This window comes from Octopus sinensis, linkage group LG8 (assembly GCF_006345805.1).
Source record: "Octopus sinensis linkage group LG8, ASM634580v1, whole genome shotgun sequence".
Lineage (NCBI taxonomy): Eukaryota > Metazoa > Mollusca > Cephalopoda > Octopoda > Octopodidae > Octopus > Octopus sinensis.
Genome location: NC_043004.1, coordinates 61,517,842 through 61,520,341, shown reverse-complemented (window position 1 = coordinate 61,520,341; position 2,500 = coordinate 61,517,842). Strand labels below are relative to the sequence as shown.

Below are 2,500 nucleotides of genomic sequence, written 5' to 3'. Positions count from 1 at the left end.
GTATATATGTATTTTTGTATATATGTTCAGGAGCACCACAAGATGCACCTGAACCAGTAAAGTGTCCCACCAGTGAGGGACCGATGCTAGATATATCAAAACAATTGTCGTCATTAATAATAAATTCTCGTATATTCCATCTTCTGTCTTTCCTTTACCATGTATCCGAAGTGTATATGAAAAGTTTTGAGTCTTCATGAGAAATTTTGTACCCGGTTTTGTTTATATATATATATATATATAATTATAAATGAGGGTGAAAAATCGATATTAATTTAATAATACCGTCAATTTAACACCAAGTGGCTTAGCACAAAAAACTACGGAGGAAATACAAATTTATACATAAATTATTAGAGAGTTATCCACTATGTGGATAACTCTAGTGCTAAAAATAGCTCCGAAGCAACCACAGAAGATCCGTTTCCAACTAGAATCAACACACATCTAACTGAAGGAAAGTGAAATACAACGAATAAAATAGATTGACTCTATACAATTGTTTCATTACTAATGCAATATGTAGTTTTACTTACACTTGCATCTATAAATCTTCGGTAGAGTTTGTCAGAAATGCAATTAATTAGATCGATTCGGGCGTCAAAAACACGAGCGGTCCAACCAATTACATTTTTAGTTATGTCTCAAATTCCGCGCCAAAAGCATGCCTAGACTCCATTGGAAACGTATGCCGCATCAAATAAAATATTGACTGCCGCGTAGTTAAATTTATAAAATTATAAATGAGGGTGAAAAATCGATATTAATTTAATAATACCGTCAATTTAACACCAAGTGGCTTAGCACAAAAAACTACGGAGGAAATACAAATTTATACATAAATTATTAGAGAGTTATCCACTATGTGGATAACTCTAGTGCTAAAAATAGCTCCGAAGCAACCACAGAAGATCCGTTTCCAACTAGAATCAACACACATCTAACTGAAATATATATATATATATATATATATATATATATATATATATATATATATATATATACCGGGATCAGAGCATTTTAAACTGGCGCGGTAGCATATTCAATATTACTTTTATAGCGAATAAATTACATGTATGTTGTTATGTCATGAATGTTATATCCAATTATGTGATATTATACGAGGTCGATATAATATATTGTTATTAAGATATTGACCCCAGATTCCCGACTAGCCCTTCCCAACAAAAAATACTGTTCTGTGCCTACACTAGAAATTATTATTATAGTATTATTGATTTTTTAACAGTTTTAGTAGTAGTCGTCGTTTTAGTAATAGTAGTAGTAGTAGTAGTAGTAGTAGTAGTAGTAGTAGTAGTAGTAGTAGTAGTAGTAGTAGTAGTACTTGTTTGTTGTTGTTGCTGTTGTTTCAGTGCACACTCATAGTACAGTTAATTATCATTGGTTTATTTATTTTATTTACTTTTTTCTGCATAGATAGAGAACCTATTTTTCCTTTCTGCTGCATAAGAACTTCCTGTTTATTCACATTTCTGTCCTTGTGTGTAAGTTTGGATTAGACAGAGTAGCTACAAGGCAAATAAACATGCTTAAATGGTGTTAATACTTCTGCCACCTACTGCCGTTAATATTTTTTTCTGCGTGTCTACAAAATAGTTGGTTGCTGTTTACATTAGAAGTTTTAATAAATCTTATGCTTCTACTCACATAGGGGAACGTATGTTGAAAAAAGGATTTCTTAGTATTCCTGCTGGTATAGCTATAAAATATATATGAAAAACAAGCGTATGATGAGAATCATTTTATTGACGGATAAATCAAACATTATTGCAATTATTTTTAAACAAATTGTGATACATATCCGCTGCAGCCAAATTGCAAAGCAGAAGCGAATGTGTGATAAATAACTGAGGATGTACATAACTGGGAAGATAAGCAAACAATTTTACAGCAATCAGTGTACATCTATTTAACATGCTATAATATCAACTCAAACTTCCTCTGACTTTAGTTAAATATACACCCAATCCAATGGTGTTTCATTTCAGCATTTTATAATCTTTCATGCTTTTCTACTAAGCCACATGTAGGATTTTGGGAAATGAAAAAAAAAAAAAGAATGTAAAGAAGCTGGTTATATTAATCGAAGGGATTGCCAGTTGAAAGAAGAAAAAAACAGAAAGAGGTATTAGATTAATAAGTATATTAGTAGTATATGCATATATATATATATATATATATATATATATATAAATATATATATAAGGGCAGGAGTAGCTGTGTGGTAAGAAGCTTGCTTCGAAACTACATGGTTCTGGGTTCAGTCCCACTACGTGGCATCTTAGGAATCTGCTTTCCACTACAGCCTCGGGTTGACCATAGATTTTGAGTAGATTTCGTAGGCAGAAAATGGAAGAAGCCTGTCGTGTGTGTGTGTGTGTGTGTGTGTGTGTGTGTGTGTTATGGATGTATGCATGTACGTAGGTATGTATTTGTGTGTTTGTATTTATCTCCCTACCATCGCTTGTTTACGTCTGTA

The 2,500-nt window shown here is 32.3% G+C and overlaps 1 protein-coding gene across 2 annotated transcripts in view; it reads right to left on the bottom strand.

Annotated features, from left to right (window-relative positions):
- The window catches only part of LOC115215057 (endothelin-converting enzyme homolog), a 157,424-nt gene that overhangs the window by 64,545 nt on the left and 90,379 nt on the right, over positions 1 to 2,500 (bottom strand). For both annotated transcript variants that reach the window (XM_029784197.2, XM_036505420.1), the window contains exon 7: positions 1,669 to 1,720. In XM_029784197.2, coding sequence (XP_029640057.1) covers positions 1,669 to 1,720 — 52 coding nt within the window. The remainder of the gene's footprint in view (positions 1 to 1,668; positions 1,721 to 2,500) is intronic.